General features: G+C 29.6%; 1 protein-coding gene across 1 annotated transcript; it reads left to right on the top strand.

The window, feature by feature from the left end:
* The first annotated feature begins 1428 nt into the window (after positions 1–1428).
* On the top strand, positions 1429–23762 carry LOC116774541 (uncharacterized). The gene is made up of 9 exons (XM_061524904.1): positions 1429–1761; positions 1863–2019; positions 2166–2248; positions 18831–18996; positions 19558–19647; positions 19967–20071; positions 22658–22722; positions 22831–22989; positions 23572–23762. The coding sequence occupies exons 1-9, from the start codon at positions 1642–1644 to the stop codon at positions 23755–23757; spliced, it is 1131 nt and encodes a 376-aa protein (XP_061380888.1). The 5' UTR covers positions 1429–1641; the 3' UTR covers positions 23758–23762.
* The last annotated feature ends 77 nt before the right edge of the window (positions 23763–23839 follow it).

Genomic DNA, 23839 nt, shown 5'->3' with positions numbered 1-23839 from the left:
GTAAAAATTGACACATTTTTTTATTCAATTTTACGGCCTCATACATGGACAGCATCTTTCTCTCTTTGCATTATATTTTAAAACAAATGAGAATCCACTTGTTTTAATTTATTTACTATATATCTGATTTTATGAAAGAAGATATTTTATAAAACTTTCTAAATTAGAAACAGTTTAAAGATCGTTCTCACTTAAGATTAGTGTGTTAAGAAATGAGTGACTGTATATTTAAATGGAATCATGTCGTGGAAAATTGTAATTGGAGGAAGCCGTCTCGAAGCGACAGACCACATAAACTCAATTTAAACTTTGTTTCTTTCCATTCGTAGTTGACACGATACAAATATTATACAGATCGCCAAATTACTCGAAAAATTTAAATTTAACGTTAATTTCGAATAAATACCGTATGTTTTAATAATGTATTCTGCATAATTTAACAGGTAACTTTACTCAACACTTTCAAATACATTTATCATTGCAAAAAAATCATGCTATTTACACAAATTATACAAATTAGTACGTTATTACACAAAACCTTCTTTAGGTTGATGTAGAGTTATTATAATATATTAGCAAATGTATATGCCATAAAAATTTAAGTTTTTTTGTCAATAAATTTTTGAGTCCCAGAACAAATTTGAAATATCTAAAAACAATATTATTTTTGACAGTATATATTATTTTAATTTTTATAAAACAATTATTCAAAAATCAAAGATCAAAATCGTTACGGAGCTTATGAAAGCGATGCAACATTTTCATTTTGAAAGCAACCCTGGCCTCGAAATTAAAATATGTGTTATATTTTTCGCAAATTCTAATATTGTGCTAGTATTTATTTTCAGCTGACATTAATTATATTTAAGTCAAAATAATGGAGTATACCATTAAATATTTAAAATGATTTAGAGTAGCAAAACATTAGAAAAGGAGAATTGTTTATGTTTAATTTAGATATTCAGAATATTCAAATCAGTGGTTATGTAATGTTGGCATCCCTACTTTAATAAACAAATTCACGGTAACAGAAATACAGAATTGTTTACCAACCATTATTGAAAAGTGGCGAAATTTGGCAAACTTTCGCAAAGTCGAACACTTTCTGGAAGTGTTAGCCCCATTTCCCTAAAAGTTCGGAGCTTTGATGTTCGGCTTCCGGTGCCCTCAAGTCAGAAGTAAGCTCCGGAAGTCAGTAGTTTTAAGTTTACAACACGCTATCGTAGAACGGGTTATGAAGCAGTTTTCTTTCAGATCTTACACAGTAAACTCTAAAGTATGGACAAAAGGAGCGCTAATAAATTCCAGACTAATTTTACCTTTGTGAAACCTCTTTATAAAAAAACCAGGAAATATAACAGAGAAAATGTTGATAAAATTGATATTTTAAATTTTGATAGGACAGTGAAACTATGTGGCAATGACTTTAATGTCAAAACTGTGGTAGTTAAAGACGGTGAAGTAAATAATGTTAAACGTAAAGTTAATAAAGAATATAAAATTGTATTACCTGGGGTCTGCGATAGTATTGACAATGTAAATGGTTTCAAATATAATAAAATCATAGGATTTCGTACGGAACAAATCAGCGATATAAGCGATGATAAGAAGACTGCAAATAGTGAAAATCTACGCGATAAAATGTTAGAACATAAGGAAAGCCATAAACAAGAAGAGCCAGAGTTAAACGACGACTGTGATGAACGGTATTCAAAAAATATTGATTGCCAAATAACAAGTGCTATGGTCATGGCAAATAAGGTTTAAATTTATTTTAATTAAAGTGACACAGACTTTATTGTTTTATATTTTTTCATTTATCATACATTCTGTAACAAATAGATCATAAATCTTTGCTCCAGGAAACCGACAGATGGCTCAGGGTATATCCAGCACCAAGCCTTCCAGAGCAGAGCGTTTATTCTACAATAATGAGATGTATTTTGTGCCAACTTGGACTTTTCTCATTTCTCGTGCTGTGGACAATGATTGCAGTTTTTGTTATAGAATCTTTTGAAGGTAAAATAATAAATTGTGTACATTTAATGTTTAAATGTGTCAAGCTTAATCGTTAATTGATAAACAATATCTATTCTGAATATTTAATTTGTGCTATTATTTACTTACTTATATATTTATATTACTAACTCACTTTTTCTCAAAAGGTCCACAAGAAGTAGAAGTTTCTATGGAATTTGAAAAAGCTCAAAATCAATTAGTCATTGATCTCGCGACTGAACTAAGACAAGTAAGTGATTATTGAATTAAGTAATAAGAACAAATAATTAACATATAACAAGTTATATTAAAATACAACTTTGTATAATTTAAAAGCATATGGACTAATATTTATGCACTGTAATTCTTAAATTATTCTTGTCATGTTTAACCCTTGATTTATTATGTGACCTACGGATAGCTCGAGTTTGTCTAGTTAAGTTACTGGAAGAAGATTATGATTCCAAAATTAATTAACGCCCCCCTCCCCTCCACGCCGCTTACATTCTGATAAGTACATATAAAAAAATATTATAAGTAATAGAACGCTGTGAGAAAATCACAACTTTATATCAATTTCCATGACACGTATTCATCATTGAAGTAACTTTGGTGAAATTTTGTAAAGCGAAAATTAAAGTACGAAACTTACGACCCTGTCATTATTTAGTTATCTTTGGAAGCGAACTTTGGGATGACGGATATAGATTGCTGTGGTCTTCCAAATTAAACCGCTTGGAAATGCAGATTGTAATCCATCATTAATCACTCGCCATTAATAATAAGTCTGGTCCCGAATCGATTACTAAGATTATATCCAACTAGTATCTTTAAAGTATAAGAATATTTTGGGAACGTTATACCAAACTTGGTATTATATATATCAAGTATGTGGATACTAAATATAAAGACAAGTTATAATATTTTATTTGCTACTTTAGTATCCTTTATGCATCCAATCGTTACTAATTTAATCCGTGTTGCTTTCAAAATTATACTTTGAGTATACAACGTACTTACTCTTTTGTTATTCTTAAATTAACATACATTCACAAATAAAAAGAGTACGCAGCAAAGAGCAATAATTAATGCATAATTTTAAAATACGTAATTTTGAAAATAATATTATTTATATAAAGAAAAAATGGTTAAAACATGCATCTATTTTTATTCGACAGCAGCACCCACTCATTGATTGAATTATTGAAACTAAAAGAGATATTGAAATATAGCGATAATTATATTTTAAAACGATATTGTTTTATAAGATATCAAATTAATTGCGGCCGCACAGGTGTCATTTATTTTAGAAAAGTAAATACAGACGAAATAATAAAATCCGAGTGTATTTTGTTCCTGACAATAAAAATATTGAGCATATATTCCGTAATATTTTTATTATAGGTGAGGTGAGTAGTACATAAAGATATATCTTTGAACATACTCAAAAAATATTGAATAAAAAATATTTTCTCTTCTTATTTTCACTTCATTTCGAATAATTAAAGTTAAACCTCAAACGAGGCTCATCGAGTCTTGAAAAAAGAAGGTTTTGTGTTGATTGTGCAATTGTGCTAAATTAGAAAAACATACAATAAGATACTTTTAGCGAATTCAAAATGTGACGTGAAAATTGATGCAATAAACATGCAATCAAAAAATTCTTAGAAAAATATCAAATATTTTTTGCTTTTTGTTTTAGTTCCGTAATTTTAAGTGATAACAGTTTGGTCTAAAACAAAAATTGTTTTAAGACCACACATATGTATATCTATACAAATTAGATTTATCTTCTGTTGTTATAGTTTGAAACAAAATACTTTACATATAAACATGCATACTTCGAGTATAAATTATTATAAAGTGGGCGCACCACACAACAACACAACACAAGTTTAGATTACACGGAAACAGTTTTACTATTACAGTACATATAAGTTAAAAGTTAACAATGAGTTATTAAAGTTCAAACGGAACATATTAAATTTATGTGGTATGTTATTATATAAACATAAAATACATAGAAACAGAACACAATTTGCCATAAGTAATAATAGCTCTTAAATTTCGATTATTATGTACACATACGTACTATATGTCATATTAAAAATCTATAGTTTTGAAAATTATCTGTCATATTTAATTCATGAAATAACACCAGGTTACTTAACATTGTATGTGGCAGTTGTGGCTTAGACTTGATTGAAATATGTTATCAAAGGCAACTTCAGCTAATAAACGCCTAGCGAATATGAAAAGCATAACGGGTTCCTAAACTATCTTGCAAATATCACTCTTATCGGAAGTGATTAAGATCCTATATTGCTTGGATTAGTCCATGCAACTGGAAGCTGTATCCTTAAGTCTTGTTTAATTGTTAGGAAATATTTGAGATGACGAAGGCCTAAAATTCACTTGCAAAAGCATTTCAAATTCCTATTTGAAGGATTATTTGATATAAATATTTTTGCTTATTGCGCCCCATACAAATAAGTTTTGATGTGTAAAAAGTTTTTATTACAAGGATATTTTATATATATATCTATATAATCAGACAAAAATATTTGAATTCAACTTATGAATATAGCCATAGATAATGTATACGTTATTTATGCCCCAAGTTATATGTGAAATTAAAATAATAATGGTCAAAGTGGTCACCCAGTATCATCCCACGACTTTGGAAACAAACTTGTCAGCTTTTCGTTTGAGTTAGAAAAAAGGGTCAAAAGGAAAATTTTCTAAATACTCGTATATGCAAATTCTCAACATTCTAATAAAAACGAAATAAAAAAAACATTAAACCTTGCCTTTATACATTATTTCCAAAAACATTCCTTATATTATACATGCTGTATATAAAGAAATAGCCATTACACATCTTGAAGTTGTTCTATGCTGTTTATATTTTGCTTCATTGATCAGACTGCCATTTGCCGAGCAATATTTTTTTTAAATTTATAATACTACTTTTTTACAATCTTGGACATACGAAAAGGATGAAATTCATTGGAGAATTTTCCAAAAATTGCTTTTTAAAATCATACTACCGACAAGACAACTCACATAAATTGACTAGCTGCTAGGACCACGATATAATAAGTTTTTGTTACGTTTACCTTTAGTGTAATAGTCATATCTGTATAAAAACGGCAAACAGTAATTAAGCTATCACATGACCTTAATGTGAATGGTCAATTACTGTAAAAAAAAATATCGGGCAACTTGTTTTTTGCCCGGCTTCGTCCCCCTAGAGATCGGAATTGGATTAAGAGATAAATTAATATTAAACAAATAAATAAAATGGATATGTCCAACTGGTAGTGTCATCTATAGTCTGTGACGTATGTCTTTATACAAAATACAACTTTCATGAAGTGCTCCTCAGTTAAACATACGGCTTTTTTTAAATAAATTAGACTGTTATCTCATATTGATGTTTAAGTTACTTATCCTGTAACTTTCATCAAAGCCCATTCGATAGGTTTTACTTGTCAAGGTAACAAACATGCATACATCCTGACACCCCGCCTTATTTATAATACTAAAATGAATTACCAATAATTAATCTGTGTTTTCAGATTACCAGTATATAGTTGTAATATAAAATAGAATTTTATTAAAGCTTTAGATTTACTTTTTAGCTTTACGCTACGTTTCTGACAGCAATGATAAATACCGAGCAAAGAATAATCAATCGATAACAATCACGGTCAGACTCGAAATAACTGTTTGTGGTTCAAATTTTCAATCTATTTCGTTGCGAATTATTATTCAGATGTAAACTTTACTAAACTATTTATTGTTGACCGGTACTTGAATATTGTAAATGTACCTAATATTTCATTCAGTAAATATATGTATGAATATAATAGCTATGCTTTATTTTAGTGCGAGATTTCGAATTTTTATCGAAATAGACATTCAACATTTATATTAGTATTAGAAAAAAAATATTTTAGTTTATTGTTTTTTGTTTCATTAATTATTTCTTATAGTTAATTCGTATCTTTAAACGAATCTCAGAAAAAGGAATGCCAAATTTTTCTAATAACATTTTTTTTACTTTCGGGTCAGCTGTTCCTCAAATAGAAGGTCCTTAACAAAGGAATCCAATTCAAATCTGTTGACGTCTTAGATAATATTATTGAAAAAACTTTGTTCAAAGATAAATTAGTTTATATTGAATATTGAGATACGGACAAAGTAGATGCTAACCATAATATTTTTATTTTAAATATTTCAATATTCTTTTTATACTTTTTCTATTTTCCTTATGCTAGGTTCTATTTTTATCATCAAAAGAGTTTCCATAAAAATGTCATCAGACTTAGTTTCTCTAAGAATATATGGTCTCCCTTATTTTTTACCCTTTATAACCAACGATTTTCACTTTGAACCTGCATTCTAATATTAGATAATCTACTTACTTACTATATACTTAATAAAATAATACATAAAAAAAAATAAAGATATTTTTTTCATAAATGACACTTCATGGATTTTATTTAAACACCGTATTTACAATTTCAATCTTGAATATAATAAAAATACGCAGTATAATATTAATGTTTGGATTTTATTCCACGTCACGTAATAAGTTTCAAGGACCCAGAAACAAGAAAAATTTATATTTTATTTTATATCAAATGAAAATGTATATTACTTATATGACTATAGTTATGTTAACATAGAAGTAGATCCATAATTACTTGTATATGCGTTACCTATTAATGAATGTTGGAGAAAAAAATCCTATCATTTATATTCTTAGAAATCTTAAATATAAATTAAACAGTCGAAAGAAATACAAAACAGAATTTCAAATAGTTGCTGAATTCAATTTCATGCAATGAATTGAGGTTGGGTGCCAGTGCTTGTACGATCTTAATTGGAGATAGAATTGTAGTCATTATTGATCAGAACGTATCAAATACACAATTAAGTAAATAAAGAAGTAATTAGGGTCATTATGAAAACGTCATTATGAATATTTTAATTTATTATTATTAAAGATTAACAATAATTTCGGATCCAACTGAAAATTATCATGCATAGATATATCACCTAAAATTATTTGAACCTGTTTACTCTCCTTGATGTTAACGTAAGCATGTATCAAAGTTTTGGGCCCTTATATTTAAGAGTTTGATCTCATTTAAATGTCCGAAAATAAGACTCTTGAAGTCTTAACATTTATAGCATTATAACGTTATTTTTTCAAACATTATAAATTCAAATACACTAACAGAGTTGATGAGTTATCAGGACTATTCATTAATGCACTAATAAAATAAAAATAATTAATTATTCTCGCGCAGTGTTATGGTTTAATGTTAAAAATCTTAACGATTTATTGAGGACATTAAAACAACTTTATGAATTTAAAAAAAATAATATTGAAAAGGTTGCTTTATAAAAATATATATTTTGATCTAGTTTTTTATTATAATGTGTTTCTTATTATTCTATTATTATGAATATAAACTTTATACATAATCTTTGTTTTGCTTTTGCGAGAATATACTTCTGTTTTGTTACTATAGTTATAATTTTGTAATACCCAAATACTGGGATGCATACTATTCTACTAAATACAACATCGCTTTGTTTCTATTTAATGTATTAATAGATTTATTTTCTACATAAGTGGTTATCCTCCAAGACAGGATTCTTTTTCTTCTTCTAAGTCGGTATCACTCTTGACAGAGTGGTCGTGGTCATCAGTTGGGGTAGTGGTGGCTCGCTTGACAATTCCACGCCATTCCTCTCCTATCGATTCCTTCCTGGTGAATACGTTTACAGGAGCCTTTGTTGAGGTCTTCACTTGATATATCCAACGCAATGGTACTCTACCAAATGGCCTTGTCCCTTCAACTTTACCCTGCACCACCACGCGCTCCACAGAATCATCGCCACGTCGCGACGTCGGCCAAAGAACGTTAGAATACACTATTGGACGATAGAAGATAAGCGCTCCTTGATGCCGAGTTCTTGTAGAATGGAATGGTTAGTTCGAAATTCCGTCGAAGATATTTTCAACATTCTAGGAAGGATTACTTAGAGGTATTTTATCACACTGAGTATTTCAATAATATTGAATAGGACCAGAAGGAATACGGTTTTAAAAGTCTCACTACTCCTACTCATACGATAACTTTTTACGTCTATCTTCTATAGTAGTCTCAAAGCTGAAAATATACAAGTTCAAGGATCTAATTAAATGCAAAATTTTATACGAAAAGAATGTATTACAAAATTTAACGTTTAAAATAAAACATACGAAAGATTTAAGAACGACGATGAATTAAAACATTGTATTATAGATACAAATGCGTTAGACTTAGGTTACTACAACTGAAAAAATTGTTTGCATGTCCATTCTGTGCGTTAATATAGTACAAAGAATAATATCAATACTAAAGCTTTTTAAGAACATCATCACCATTACCTTTTTCTTTTGCGTCCGAGCTGAACTCGAAAAAAATAATGGGGTCGCAGTAAACCTCAGTTATTCACAATAAATTACAAGCTAATAAAATAAGAACCGGGTTTTGCTTATAAAATCACGGCTCTCGGGATCCAGCGCTATTAATCAGCCTCAAGTTACCGTGGCCGTAGTAGATTAAATCTAATATATTTATGTATAGCCCTTAATTGTAACCCAATAAGAACGAGTTTACTGTAACATGTAAACCAAGCTTGTTTTACTGTAAGTGGGTGTCGGGATTTATTTGATATCTTTTTATTAAATTGCAGGCTTGCAACGTTTAATTGGCATGAATGCTTTATTTTTTTTTTTGTATAGCTGAATCTCGTTACAGATATTGGATTTATGAAACAAATACTATGAGGGAATATTTCTTGAAAGGACGCTAAAATCTTTCAAATAGTATGTGCATAGTGTCAATAGTTATAAACATTTAATTGACAGATGAGTAGAATGATCTTTACTTTGATAATATCATAAAAAAGCACTGTAAATGCACCCCACGCTTTTTTACAATAATGTACATTTATTTTTTATTTACACTATTCTTAATCTAAATTTTTTAAATTTTATTTTCTGTTTTTTAGTTGGATTTTTTATAAAAGCGTGTTTTTTTAGTTTTTTTAAACTATTATTTATTTGTGTTCTAAAATACTAAAATAAATAGCACGAATACTATTGGTATGTGGGGAAATGCAACCGTGGTCATAGTAACTATACAACAAAATATGGTTGTCCTAGTCTCCCATCTCACTGAGCTTCTCCCAATACAATTTTTGTCATTCAACAAAACTCCCTGCTATACTTATAATAATAATTACATTATCAATGAAAAGCAATACCCAACCGTAATGGAATCTGATAAAAATGTCCACGAATGGTCACGGTATCCTTAAATCTGAAAGAGATACAAACTAAAAAGTAATGTTATAACTGAAAAAAATACAATAGCAATTTTATTTTTCATTCATCCACGAAACTATTTATTACAGGCGGATATTTTGTATCAAATTCATCAAATACAATTCCAAATTTAAAACTCGTATTCATACCCAATTGCAACATTTATTTCAAAATTCATTTTGAATGTTTCTCTTTCAGGTATTGCAAATAAATAGCTCAACAGCGCAATTCAATGCTGTTTGACTTGCAAATGCATCTCGTAGAACAATTCGAGTGATTGTAAATGGAAATTTTATTTTGCAAATGAAAGCTGTTGATTTTTGTAGCCGAATTTAAAATAGGAACATCATTAATCATTGATTCTTTTCAAAGCTATCTCTAGATAAATTTCTATAAAGTATATGTTAAGTTTTAATAATCATTATTTTTATAGCACATATATGCGATTAAGATATTATATCTTCGTCAATATTAAGATGATATAGATATTAATATGGTTTAAACATTATATTACAACACAGACTTCACTATGGAAGAAAATTTTGTTAATTTATTTTTCTTGTTCTGACATTTACGTTATGAATTATTTTGACATTATAGTTATATATTTCGTTCAAAAGCATTTAGTTTTAATTCTCCATAACTAATTTTAAAAAGTTTAACTTTTCAGTTCAATGTAATTGTTAATTTTCATAATCCTATGGTAATTTTAAATTTCAGTATATGTAAGTGCATTTATCTCACAATGGTATGCGGTTGGGCGGAGTGGTATTAGTCTCAGACTTATATATGTTCTTTCATAGGAAAACTATTCCAAGCGTAGCACAGATGTTCATTTTAATTATGAAAAGTTACATGTAATTTGTTACAGAAGAAGCAAAAACTACATACACTAATGTTGTAATTACAGTGTTCCTGTAAGCAAATTCTACCTAAATACGTGTTCAAACAAAGCACATTCAAAGTTTAGTATGTTTTATCTTTGCAGCGACGATAGTAACATTAATTTATAATTCAAATATTAAGCTAATGGCTTTCTCGCTGAGCTATTCCAATATTTCACTTCAATTCGTACGAGCATAATAGCCATGGACACAATTTGTATACTTGGGCCAGATTTTGGCATATAAAATTGTTTAATATTATTACATGACATTTCAATTAATTGCACTTTAAATATGTTTATATACTCGTATCAAACAAGAACGTTTTAAGTTAAATTTCAAGAACATAATCAAAAAAATGTTTGTTTATTGGCATAAGACACATCCTTAAATTTGTTCACGTAACCTGCTAATAAATTATTCGGGGTGACATTACATATTCTTGTGTGACATCTTTTTGGAATTTCCTCAAACCTTCCTGCCTCTAAAATATTAACGTCAAAAAGAACTCTTTTCTTTATCATTATTCTCATATATTTTAGGAACATAAGGTGATTCTCAAAAAAAAGTTATCGCCAAAGTAGGACAAAGTAACTAAATGTAACTTTACATATTATCCTTTATTTGCACTAACTGTAAACTACTTCAGAAAAAACACAGTTTTTATCAGTATTTTCTCATTTTACATTTTAAATATCCGGTCTTTCACTATATAAACATGACTGAACTATATTCTCTTTGTAATACGTAATCCCCAGTTAAAACTATTTCTTTTTGTTTTTGTAAAGCATATTCTAATACTATACCTTACATAGGATATGAATTACAAAAAAATGTGATACAACATTAATGTGCAGATTTCATTTCCCAACACGTCATAAATGTCGGAGACCAAGAAACATGACAAGCGTGACAAGCATCACATATATGTACATATAATTATATACGAATGGATGATGGGAGATATTTATTTTAATTTTATTATATTACGATGAAAATTATAGATATTGATTATAAAAATGTACAAGAAAACAAAAAAAAAATCAGTGTTTTTTTTTGCACTAACGTTTAGTTTGTAATGTAAGGTTTATAATGTTTAGAAGTTACATTACATGTTTTAAATTTTTTTGCTAAAAAACATTCTCTATACATATATTAAACTTCTCTAATCGTCAAAAATGAGAATTATATATTTTTTTTTAAATTCTAAATAAAAGAGCTTTGTTTTATTTTGAACAATTTAAAACAATAAACAACGAACTGCTATTGCATTTCAATGACATAGAAAGTTACTTTTAGAACAATGTGTTCGATTGAACATTGGAGTTTCAGTTTTCAAATGAGTGTCCTTGTTTTTTATTGTTGGCTTTTCCATGTACAAAGTTACTATTGTGTTGTTTTACTCAGTCTAAAAATATATAGTAGTTTTATTTTCCTTACATGCAGCGTTGAATGATATAATTAAGACAAGCAATTATCATTGCCAATTACAATATCGTCTGCTCTGTTTCTTGATCACCGATATGTTTTATTTTATGAAGTAATTTTATTTTGATTATTTGAGTACTAAGAACATCTTTATTATTTATTATATAGTACAAAACTTTATGATTGATGTAATCTTAAGATAACACACACACAAATAGACAATGCCTTTCCATAGATTTTTATGGAAAGGCGTTACTATGTTAATTTTTTCTTCGTCATATCACAGTTATTGCCGTTTCACACGCGATAGTTGAGGTTCAGTTAAACATAAAACATGTTGTAAATTTCCATCGTAAAAATTTTAGTATCGGAGCAGTACTCTTCATATATTATGTAGCTTTTTGTAGTGTCGTTTTTTTTTTTTCATTGTAGGATCTTTTCTTAGAGACAAAAGATATATATCGCAATATTGTGCATCTCTTAGTTCATTTTAATGATTAAATAAATATTAAATTTATATCATGATAAGACATTTGTGTCACGACTGTAAAGAAAGGAAATATCGTAGCTAACTCTCCACTCCACTCATATAACACCAGTTTAGAACGGAGCCTAATAATAGTATACATCACAAAGAATTAACATTTGTTAGCAGAGTTCACCCAAGTAACAATGAAATCAGACTGGTTAACATAACCATAATAAGTTAGTAATAAAACTGTATTTTAATGAATTATTATGTGCTATACTTATACAATCGCCAACCCGTCTTGAGCAAGCGTGGTGATTAATGCTCTAACTTTCTCCGTGTGAGAAGAGGCCTTTGCTCAGCAGTGGGATCCTATAGGCTGATGATGATGATGATACATATACAAAGATCAACATAATAATTGATTTTAAAATCACACATCAAATGACAATAGTCTTACAATTTATTTGCACTTATGTAAAATTTCAGGTACGTAAAGTTTTTCACATATTCAAAGAAATATACACAACAGATAAAAAATATATACAACCGTGTTAAGGGTCGTAAATTTCTCTTCATGACAGAATATTAATCTAGACTCTAGAGTATTCTAATCTATAGAATTTAAGAAATAACTAGATTTAAAAAGTATGTATATTGTATATAAACAAATTAGACAGGAAACCTTTTAATGCTTGGCTACTATCAACGTGTTATTTAAATCCACTGTTACTGAAGGCCAAATAAATGAGGCTTATCCTTAAACTATGCTGTTATAAATCACAAGAAACGGCTCAAGGAATGTTCAGTCGATAGCAATCAATGTCAGGCCCAAAATAGTGGACTGCGGTCGAAATACTCAATCAATTCCAATGTTACTCCTTTAAGTAGTTAGAAATTTTACATTAAAATATTAAGTTATGCAAATTTTAGACATACTTTTTTATAATAATCTTTCTGCTAACAGTAATATTACCATTTACATGTATTATTGCTATAAAATAAATCAAATCGTATAACTTAAATGTTTGCAAGAATTTGAAAGAGAAGAAGAAAAAGAATGATTTCCTTTTAATATAAACCTTTGTAACTTTTTTACACAAGTAGATACTTTTTCAGTTGATATTTATTTTCGGACGTTGTATTTGGGACAAACTGTTCTTAAGTAAAAGGACATGACATGTCTGACTTCGTTATTGGAAAAGCTTCAAACAGAAATAAACGAAATCGGAAACATGCCTCTGTACATTTTCAAAAGCCTCTTATGATTAAGTAAAAACCTTCGCGACCTTTAATGTTTAAAAGTATTTTTAAAGAAACTATTTCCTATTTTCTTTATCAAGAGAAGTTTAATAAAAATGTCATGAGATGTTATTAAAAAATGAAATATTGTGTTTTCTGGTTTTACCAGCTTATATCTTGTAATACTTTTATTCAACTTGTAATATTTTCATTTAATCTCAACATTTACAATACCTTACAGCTTAGCCTGATTTTTCATAATAATCCGACAATAGTTCTTTAAAGACTACACCATACTTTTATTATTGTCCTGTTTAATCAAGAAATATCTCAATTTTTTTTGATCGTTTATATTTAATGCGGGTTTTTATATATTTTTTTTTTCCTGAATTGTTAATATATCAGAGTTTATTTCCTGTATTTATATTATTCTTTACCATACTCCTATAGTACGACTAGAAAATAATAGGAATCCATATTTCCAACATATAATCAAAGTATTCTAGCCTGAATACAACAGTCTTAGCGCCAAATAAATGATATTTGTAAAGATTAATCCATTGGTGTTATATTCATATAAATAAGCGTCCGCGTAGAAAAATTCTACTAAATAAGTATGAATTTATTAAAACAATATAAAAATATAATGGATTAAAAATTGATTAAAAAAAACTACATCGACTCAACTATAACTGGAAGATATTTTCTTAGCACAATTCTTAAATTCGTTTTAAAAATGTAAATAATTAAATTCTAAGATGAAGCTTATTTTATAATTTTGTAATCACGTGTTTTAAAGACCATTTAAAAATTATGGTAGCTAGTCCAAGTTGTGTTTGTGTTGTAATAAAATTATGTTATTACCATAAACGAAAATGGATTGGAGAAAAGATTGTGTTACGTAATTCCGCTAATAACCAGGAGATAAGATTGAAGATGCGATGAATAAGGTTGTGCCAACAAATTTAATTTCATAAATTTCGCTTACGACAGAGGATAAATCATGAGCATGTATTAGCTAAAAATATTGTCACCGAATGGTAATTTAAATCGATAATCAATCTAGTATTGAAGAACATAAATGTGAACGGAATTTAAAATTAACCAATAAATTCTATCAAAGTCGAGCCTGAGAACTATATTAGTGCTGTTACTATTAGCAGGTCGGAATCCAGATTTAGAAGGATTCTTGTCTAGAAATAGAATTTAGTTTAACCATATGACAAAAGTGTCAATTGTAACGAGCCCGACGAAAAAAAATCTCCGCATATTTATAAACTTCTGGAAGAACGTACAATTTGAATTAAAACTGAAAGACTATATATATAAATTGATTTACTTAACGTCACACCCATGTCAACTAAGACTGATATCGATCAAATAATGGTAAAAATCAAAAAGAATTTCATCCGACAAAAGCAAAATTTTAACAAGAAATATTTCTTATTTATGTCAAAGAACCAATATCAGATCAAGAACCTCTTAAAAGAGTTTTCTACGGGCCTTACGCTTGTTTAATCCGTTTCTGAGAAAATATTAGAGGGACTTAAAGGGTATATAACTTACATTTAAAGATTAAAAGATTCTGAAGTACAATAATAATATCGTTGTTTAATACGATACTCAACCATATTCAAATTATATACGATATAAATAAAGTGATTGTGTTTTTAATGTTTTATTGAATAAATATTGTAGGATATATAACATTAAAAATGTAAGTATATTATAAAAATATAGTATATTTTATATTAAATATAGATATATCAATCGGAGTTACGTCACAAGTAATCATAGACGAAGTTACATGACACCGGAGCGACGTGTTAAATATATTCAAGATGGATGATCCTTCTTTGAGTGTAATTACTAAGATGAGAATGAAATATTGAGATTGTTGACATGTTCTATATTACATATAGTGACGTAAATAAAAACAATTCTCTCCAACTTTATATAAATTTTGGTTTTAAACCATCTTACTTAAAATAATGTTAAAGTTTATAATAGTTACACGTATATATTAAAACAAATAAATCAAAAACATTTACATTACATTTTACTTATTTGACAGGTTCATAATGTTTATCGTAGGTTTTGTTTCTTAATTTTTGATTAGTCGCAAGCTTAACTTATCAGATGTCTAAATCCAGCCCACTCAAGTGATCAAATTTTGTCTCATCTATAAAATGTAGATTTATTTCTATTTAGAAGTGTTTAAATCACAACATATTTAGTCTCTTTCTATTCTAATTAACACTTAAACATCAATTTTGCCAGCCATTAAATGGCTTCATGTCAAGTATGGTTTATTTATAATCAATGAATGACTACATTGAAAGTTTAAAAGCCTTTCAAACTTCCACAACGTTTGCTAAAAATATGGAATGGTGACAGGCAGTTTTAAAATGTTTGAAATTATTAATTTTAGAATAAAATGTTGTTTTGCGTTTAGCAATCGTAGATACAGAAGGTTGATGTCAATGAAATATTCAAAACACTAAAAATACTTTATGAAGCACTATCAGTTTTAATTTCATGTCAATTGAACTGTTAGAACAGTGTTTTTCATTAAATGTTGTTGTGTATGTCGGAGTAGCAAGCGTTTTTTTTTAAAGCGTGACGTCAGCATAACTGACGTCATTGATGACGTTATTCTTGAATGTCGTCAGGATCTCAGACTCTTGGGCTGGATGTAAACCGGATTCCCAGCCCCCGGTCAGTCAGGCGAGGTCGAAGCGCCACTGGGTTCTTTTAGTGGGTATACCGCGAACCTATTTCCCGGGAAGTCCCACATACCCCTCTCCGTCCCCCGATGGAAAGGGGATGCGTAAGCAATTTTTTCCCAGAGCGCCAAAAAAAAATGGATCTCACACTCTTGAAAGTAACCTCCTAGGCGATTTGACAAACGCCTTACTTTGAAGAGATCCGATCCCTACAACCGCACGAGCGAGACCCCTTGTAATCTGTACTCTCGCCTCTATTTATACCAACGCAGGTGGTTACGCGGGTGACACCTGATAATTTCAACTACCCTCAATTATTGATTATTCAAATAAAAGGAATTGCGCCGATACGGCCATTCTGACACTCTACCGTCCTCGGGCGATTCTCGGAAACAAAGAACTGCAGTCGTACCTTTTCCGTTCGGCATCCTGACGGACGACTAATTAAAATCATCACAATGCGCTATGATACTTAAGACTTAAGGCGAGCGTCTCGTAACAATTAAGCCGGATGACACCGTCATGTCACTAAGCAGCATGTTGGTTAACTGTTCACAATTGGTACTATTGGACAGGTCAATCCTTTGGTGGATGTGACCCGGACGGCAATATTCGTCTTACCACAATCTGCAAGCACCCAGAAGAAGTCAGCGAACTTAAGGGGCTCTAACTCGGACGACACTCGCCTCATAAGACGAAAGCACAGACACAAGTCAATCTGATACTGACTCGGACAACATTTTTTTTGTCCGACTATTTAGCTGCAAAGAGATTCTTACGTGTCGTTTTCACTTACCTACGACTACGAATCATCCCGTTCTGTATAAATTTCAGTTTCATGCAATATTTCCCAAGTCTCAGGATCTGAGCGTACACTGAGAGTGTCTGAGCCTGCCGAGAGCGTCCTCGAATCTGCGTTGATTGGGCTGCGAGAACACGAGACAAAAGCATTTGCATGCTATTCAGCAATTTTTCTGCATCCGATTTTGGTGTTTCTTGCTCAATTCTAGCCACTCGATCTCACTTCAGATGTCAGAGTAGGAAGCGTTTTTTTTAAACGTGTCACGTCAACATAACCGACGTCACCGATGACGTTATTCTTGAATGTCGTCAGTTTCTCCGACTCTTGAAGGTAACCTTGTAGACCATTTGACAATCACCTTACTTGGAAGAGATCCGATCCCTGCAACGGCACGAGCGAGACCCCTTGTAACCTGTACTCTCGCCTCTATTTATACTAATGCAGATGGTTGTGTGGGTGACACCTGATAATTTCAACTACCCTCAATTATTGATTATTCAAATAAAAGGAATTGCGCGGATATGCATGTAAACGTGTTTGTTTTCAATATTGGTTTTAAAATTATTTTGAATGTACAGAAAAAGTTTGGTTAAATAAAATATAACATATTTTGCAAAATATATATATATACTACTATCATCTATACCGTCATATCTCATATATTCTGTGCAATTAAATTATTCCACATAATTATTACTATAAATTACATTAGTATTCGAAATTATGTAGGGCATTTATTTCTTTATCCCAATAAATATTGGGAATCCTTCGTTAAGGGTATGTAATTGCAGTAACTGACTAACTTATAACACTGTTTTATATTTATAAACGAAACACTAGTTAACCTTTTTGGTTTTGAAAATGTATCATTGTCAATATTCTAAATATTAAGAAACTTGATATTTTAAATCTATATTCGAATATCTAAAAGAAAATATAACATTTTATACTGTGACATAAAACATTCGAGTCTTGGTAGAAGCTAAGTGTGTGTGTCAAATTCATGAGGGGTACGTGACCAGGCAAGACTTTTGTTTACATATTGCGTTTGTCCTTTGTTTTGCTATAGTAATAAATAGTTAATATTATACCGCATATGATCGAGGATCATTTCAACATAAATAAGGTAGCGAATTACCATCATTAACATTTTAGTATCGGCACAGAACTGCGCCTGTATTTATTTCACACCTCGCAAAATATATATTATGTTCGTATATTTGTACTATGTATTATGTTTATAATATATTTAAGTAAAATTATTCTTGACTTTTATCTTTTGTATACTTTTTGTAATTGAAGATTGAAATCAGATTAATAGCTTGAATTTTGATGTTAGATATATATAAAGACATTTTCAATGCATCGGACACCACACATATTTTTTATATTATAAGAATATTTGCTTGCTTGCTTTTGACTTGTTTGCTTGTTTTTGATCAAATTTTCCAGAATTATACAATTTTATAGCAATTAAAACGATAACCCTTCAAATGCGGGTTAATTACATGAAAACTATTAACCTTTGCTAATAAATAGTAATTGGGAAACGCGAAAAAAGGTTTAAAAATACAATAATAGACCAGGTTAAAACCTATAATAATGTGAAAAACAACGAAAATATTTTTTTCATCTCGTCTGCCCGTGATCAGGGTTGCTGCAAAGTAACCGAAACGTCGGGAGTATGTAGTTAAAATAACAAAAAAAAAACTCGTAGTAGATCCGAAAATATTAGTTTTATTTAAATAAATACTCTTAAGACTCGAAAGTCTTAGATCTCATTAAACAAAAAAAAATCTAACTGTTTCTTTCTAGCAAATATATGGTTAATATTAATTTCAAATAACATGTACCATAAATAATAATGAAGTGTAATTTATTTTGCTAGATCACACCCCTATCACCAAAATGGCGTTATGCTATTGAAAAGCGTATAGAAGATGAGCGTCAATTGACTATAGAGGCGATGGCTGAAGGAGCAAGACTGAAGCCGGGACAGTTTTGGAATCTGCCCGGAACGTTCCTGTTCACTATTTATGTCATGACAGCATTGGGTAAGTTCCTGTAGAATTCCGTTGAAAATTATCGTTCAAAAAGTCTGTGTGATGTAAAAGTTTATACAAAAATTAGTATTTCAGATAACTTAGCTAAATTACAATTATTAATTAAAAGAAATAGATTTATTTATGTAAAGTTGTGTATAGTTCCTCATGATTCATTAAGAATATCTTTGAAGTTCCTGATATATTATTTTATACGATTATCCGCCCAAGGATCCGACGTATAAGTAACGTGTATCCATACCGTACATCCGGTATACATATATTTTGTAGGATCTCTTACGTTATTATCTCGGTGTAAAGATGAAATTGTTTATCTTAATTATGTAATAATAAAGTAAAGTTTTCGAACACATTCTATAGCGCAAAGCTTTAAGAATTATCAACTGATATTTTGGTTCTACTTTAATCCGTAAGTGCGTATCCTAACTGCAAAAATCCTTTCTGGATTCATTTTCACGAGCATGTATTTAACGGAACATGCCTTAATAATATTAGAATCGTATACATATTTCATTTCATATTCTGAAATATCTGACACGTCCTATATAAAAGGTTTCGGAGCTCCAGTGCCACATACTTTATGGGGACGAACATCAGCTCTGATATATGCTCTCCTAGCTGTCCCAACACACATTTATTTAAGTATGTATTAAATTCCTTATCTTTTAACACAGAATTCTTAGTAATATTCTTTTGATCGTCTTTTAAAGCCAATCAATCAAGGAAAATTACATTTTAATATTATCGTTTTACGTTTGTGTTAAACGATTTTTTTTCTTAAATTCCTTCGGCTATAGAAATCGTATTAGATTTTTTCACCATTGTCTGGAAACTACTGGAAAAAAAAGGAAAAAAATCAAATTGAACCTGCCTTATTTATAAGAATATTTTTTAACATAAGAATATGTTGTAAATATCATTTGTTGCATAATATAGTTTCTAACATTTAATCTTTTTTCAGTGGTTAACGCAAGTACGTATTTCGTGGTGCGTCTAGACGAATACACGATGTATTTAAGAGAAAATTGCTGCAGAAAAATTTACAGCAACACTGAAAACACACAAGGTTAATAAAGTGAATTGAAAAAGAAAATATCAGCTAAGCTATTTCCTTTGCAGTTAAGGTAGCGTAAGCATCCGCGTGCGAAACGTTCCATCTTTGAAAGCTTTGTAGAATTTATCAAATTGGTATGTAGTTTTAGAAAATTTCCGCACATGAATCTTCACTTCAAAAAGTATATACATTTTCATTTATTAAGGAAAACCTAATTAATTCTGACGTTATCATCAGGGTCCTACAAAACAATGATAAACAAACTAAAAACATAATTTCTATTTAAGAGAGCTTCTAAAGAAACTCTATAGAGGTATAAATAGAAACAACTAAAAATTACCTCCTATTTAATAAAAAAGTACAGGAATACTAATCTATTTAAAAAAATCATACCTAAATGAATACTCGCGAAAATCTTAGATCTCATTAAATCATACCTATTTTAATTTCTAAAATTTTACAAATATATTAGTGTAAATCTATCACAGAATAGATTTCTTGATATTTATTAACACAGAATTTTTAGTTCTTAATTAAATTTGTGCTACATACTATTTTTAATATTGAACCGCCTCTCGGAGACTAGAGAAATCTCTCCAATAAACCGATAGTTATTACAGTGATAATTACAGCTGCCGTCTGGCGCAAATACTCGATACAGAAGATGGCGATTTTATCAAACACATTAATTATAGAATCTACATTACAAAAGTGCCTTCCAATTATAATTTATAAATTCTATATAATAACGCATTAACCCCAAAAGCCTTAAGAGGAAAATTTTCGTCATATTTAGCTGTTGTTTTAATAACTTTTTATGGGATGAAAATTATTCAATAAACAACAAACAACTTTTAATTTACTTTTGAAATCATGGACGTCAAACATTTTTTAAGTCTCAACTTTACAAAGATTTCCCATTAAGGTTTCTAGTAATTTAATAACGTCAAATTGTGAACAGACAATGTTTCATACAATCTTTTTTTATTTAATTCTATCAGAAACATTATAAGATCGACTAAATGTGAAAGTTTCGTAATACAATGTCGAATAATATTCAATATATTTTTTAGTAGGCCACATCAATTATGTAAACTTACATGGCTTAAACAATTTTATACGCTAATAGCCAAGCGTTCAATTTATTATATACAGCACATAACTTTCCTGCTTCTGGGTATTTGTGTGGAAATTCCTCTTAGTATATTAATACTAGTATTTCATTTTTAAAGTAATTTTTATCATGTACCTATACCGTATATATATAACATGAGCTGTCAACAGAAATATTCTATTTAACATATCTTGTCCCACATTATTTAAACATCCCTATATTTGTTCAATAAGTAACATTTGCAGTATTTAGTTAGGTACAGTTTTCATAATGTAATAAATTATATTAACATAAAATGTATCTTAAGAAAACCGAATAATAAAATTAGATAAAGTTTAGATTAAATTGAGGTTAGAAGAGATAGATTTTATGTGTGAAAAATACTTTGACCGTAAATCATCTGGTTCATCTTTCAGTGAAGTATACTCATTAAACAGTTTTAATCATAAACGTAAGCATTAAGAAAATTGAAAATCCTTTTTTTTATTATTATTCTAAGAGGGGCAACCGAGCAGATGGCCTACCAGATGGAGGTAGTGCAGTCGCCCATGGACAACCGCAACATAGTTTTGCGGATGTGTTGCCACTCTTGATTGGGGAAGAGGGGGAAGAAAACGTGGGTAAGGGAGGGAAAAGGAAAAGGATAGGAATGGATGGGAAAAGGGAAAGGGCAACAGGCTCTCTCACTCATCGTACGAAACGCAGCAAGTAAAGAATATTTCACGCCGATCTTCTGTGAGAGCTGCAGTGACTTGACCACAGCTAGGCTCTACTACCTCAAAGAACACCTCAATACTGAAAATACCTCACAAAACACCTCAGTTTAATTATGCATTCTGTCGACCAAGCAATAAGCTATAATTTATAATTCTAACCCCTTTATTATATAGTAATTATATAATTCATTGAAAATCAACCAAATCGTTAGTTCATTTTATTTAGAAGTTTTTCCTCAACTCTATATTATGGTTAACAGTCTGAGCTGAAACGAATCTCAAATATTTTTAATGTCATATACATTACACTAACACTATATACTTGTAAATCACAGTTCATCTTATTAGAGTGTAAAATAGTCTTGGTTTTTTTTTCCTAAGTCATGTTAAGAAAACGTTCTATACTTAAAAAAACGGTTACGGAACAAAACAAATTATAATCTCACTTATGAACTTCGGAGGGAAAAATTAGGTTAACTAAAATAAAAGTTCATTTTATCTAGTCTTTCAACCAGGAAATGAATTATTTTTAGTTATTTAAATGCTTCTTACATTATATTAATCTAATAAAACCATTCTAGATATAACGCGACCAACGCTTTAGATATGCCACTGTTCCAAGGAGCACCAAAAAATAAATGCGCAGTTTATAACTTTTATAATAACTTTGGATTTTGTTTTGTATAATTCTTCCATAACCCTTTATCGAATATTTAAAATATATACTTAAAAAATATATAAAATAAAGGAAAAACTTTAATTTTACAGATAATAGCAGAGACTCGGATGCTAGAGAATGTACTAAAAAGTATAGTTTACGAAAAACTTTCATGGTATGTTATTATATGAATTTCCGTAGGTAGGAAGGAATAATTTAAATTTAAAATTATTCTTATTATGTGTATTTTTAATATATGTTGTATTTTTCCATAATTTTCCAGAGATGTATCAGTGTCCTGGGTATAGGACGATGCGTGCCATTGGTAACACTGACCTATTATGTAATTGGTGTTACGTTATTTGGTATCATACGAAACAAACCGCCGTTTGAAACTATTGTATTTCCCATTGAGTTTACGACTACCGGTGGATTGGATAGGGTGAGTGATGATTTACCTTAAAATAGAGGTTCGGAGAAAAACAAATATGATTAACAAATACATATTAAATACTACAAATCAGTAGCTAATGTACTGCGGCTTACTCACGGACTAACATAAGAAAAATATAATTCTCGTACAAAAATTGCTGGATGTGGCTATTACATTTGCATTTCTTTAGATGATTGAATCCATCTAAAGCTCCTCTCTTTCGCTTTTATACCAATTCGAATTTTCTTTATCCTTCCTTCCTTAAACCTAATAAAAGGAAACCAGTCCCTAAAATGAGCACATTGATGTTCACCACATAACTTGAAAATTATCTATTGTTACATACAAAAAAAATATTATTATAGAAACAACGTGGGTATAATAAAAAAATTGAGATTCGACTTAATATTTATGGTATACAGGTAATTATATCAGATAATGGTTAGTTTGAATCCTTCATTTCGTTTTCTTTTGTATTTTAGAAAGTTCTATTGACACTTTGTTTTTCTTAAGAGAAGTAACAAGTGAAAATTAATATTTTCTCTTAAACGCAGGCTAATTAAAAGAATAATAATACTATCCTTTTTACAGGTTGAAGGTTTTGTAAGGGTCTTATATGGATTGTATGTGGAATGCGGGATGTGTCTACTGGCTTGGGCACTGGCAACACTTCGTCGACGCAATAGTTCGTCTTTCGAAAGATTTGCATCGAACCATAGACTGTTTGACTATGATGTGCGTAAGGAACGCGAAACACGAAATAAAATAGTTGTTTAGTGAAATATTAATATATTTTATTAAAAATACCTAACCTTAATACTATTCTGAATAGATATTCTTTTGAAAAGAAATTCTTAAA

The sequence above is a fragment of the Danaus plexippus genome, chromosome 26, assembly GCF_018135715.1.
Source record: "Danaus plexippus chromosome 26, MEX_DaPlex, whole genome shotgun sequence".
Lineage (NCBI taxonomy): Eukaryota > Metazoa > Arthropoda > Insecta > Lepidoptera > Nymphalidae > Danaus > Danaus plexippus.
The sequence above is the reverse complement of the archived record's forward strand: the minus strand, read 5'-3'. Positions and strand labels throughout refer to the sequence as shown.

Coding starts and splice junctions, on each gene's coding strand:
- LOC116774541 (XM_061524904.1), top strand. CDS start 1,642: ATGTTAGAACATAAGGAAAGCCATAAACAAGAAGAGCCAGAGTTAAAC. Junction 20,072..22,657: donor CAACACTGAAAACACACAAG/GTTAATAAAGTG, acceptor TTAATTTTACAG/ATAATAGCAGAGACTCGGAT. Junction 22,723..22,830: donor GTTTACGAAAAACTTTCATG/GTATGTTATTAT, acceptor ATAATTTTCCAG/AGATGTATCAGTGTCCTGGG.